Below are 1,238 nucleotides of genomic sequence, written 5' to 3'. Positions count from 1 at the left end.
AAAGATATTGGTATATTCTCTATATAATTTGCCTTAAGAACTATGCTCATTTTAATATGTCATAGGAGTGAGAAATACCCCCCAAAAAACAAGGGAATTAAAAAATTTCAGATTCCAGCTGACCTCGTATTGTGCAGACAACAAAAACCTAATTGATGAACCCAAATGCCTTGTTGTCCCAGAATAAAATCTATTTGGTCTTTATTTTTCTGCAGCAAAAATGATTGCAGGCATTAAATGCAAGATCTTATGATGTTCTGTATATTGTACTTGTATAACATTCTGTTTAGTCAGCAAGGATTCATGTGGAATATAAATTTATGATGTTAATTTCTTTTATTTTTTGTAAATAAATAAAAAATGCAATGCTGAGAGAGACACTAAAAATGATGGGAAATCCTCTCAGTTTTTGTAGAGAATTTTACATGTTTCTGCTAGTAAAAGATGAAGCCAGAAGACTAATGTGATGAACTTACTGTCATATACATGTCTTCAATCCCTCCCAAGCCGTCAAAATGCAGCCGTCCTTGTCCATCTTTGCCCGAACTATGGAAGAGCCTGATGTTGATAATGTAGTGGTCATGATGAAGGCTATACAGGACTGCTATGACAACCGGGGAACAGTCATAGGTTTCTTGCTGGAACTGGTGATTGCTGTGGCACAGAAGTCGACGCTCCTGCTCGTTGGAGGCGATGTACTCAATCTCTTTGGTTTTCTCACTGGAGGTCATGTATCCCAGGCGAGCCTCATGATTAATCACTGCTCCAGAATCTGGTTGTGAATCTAAACATAAAAAGAGTCCTTATTCTCTATTTGTATACATGATACAAATGCACTATACACTCCTGTTTCTCTCAAAATCTAGTCATTGTCCATTACTCTACTAAATATCTACAATTTCAATAGTCCTATCACTGTTTAATGGAAGAAAGTGACATCTCTGTCTGTTAATCCATTTGTAATGGTCTATATTTCAAAGTATTTGTGATTATTATCTTCTAATTGTGTTTAAACAACAACCATGGTTTCACCAAGACAAACCTCCCATGAAGAATCTACTGTATGAGAACAATCTTCCATTTGCAAATAAATCTTTCAAACTGATATCTTTCCCTCTCCTACTCCTAAACCCCTTCTCTTCCCCCAAGTACCTTTTCTCTGTTCCTCTTCCTATTTCTCCTTTCTTATATTCCCTCCATTGTTACCCTCCCTCCTTAGTCTCCCATATTTTTTCTTC

General features: G+C 36.4%; 1 protein-coding gene across 4 annotated transcripts in view; it reads right to left on the bottom strand.

The window, feature by feature from the left end:
- LOC119581849 (protein wntless-like) overlaps window positions 1–1,238 on the bottom strand; it is a 13,307-nt gene that overhangs the window by 5,015 nt on the left and 7,054 nt on the right. For 3 of the 4 annotated variants that reach the window (XM_037929992.1, XM_037929989.1, XM_037929991.1), the window contains one exon: window positions 477–784. In XM_037929992.1, coding sequence (XP_037785920.1) covers window positions 477–784 — 308 coding nt within the window. The remainder of the gene's footprint in view (window positions 1–476; window positions 785–1,238) is intronic. The other variant, XM_037929990.1, reaches the window with a different exon arrangement.

This window comes from Penaeus monodon, chromosome 15 (assembly GCF_015228065.2).
Source record: "Penaeus monodon isolate SGIC_2016 chromosome 15, NSTDA_Pmon_1, whole genome shotgun sequence".
Classification (NCBI taxonomy): Eukaryota; Metazoa; Arthropoda; class Malacostraca; order Decapoda; family Penaeidae; genus Penaeus; species Penaeus monodon.
The sequence above is the reverse complement of the archived record's forward strand: the minus strand, read 5'-3'. Positions and strand labels throughout refer to the sequence as shown.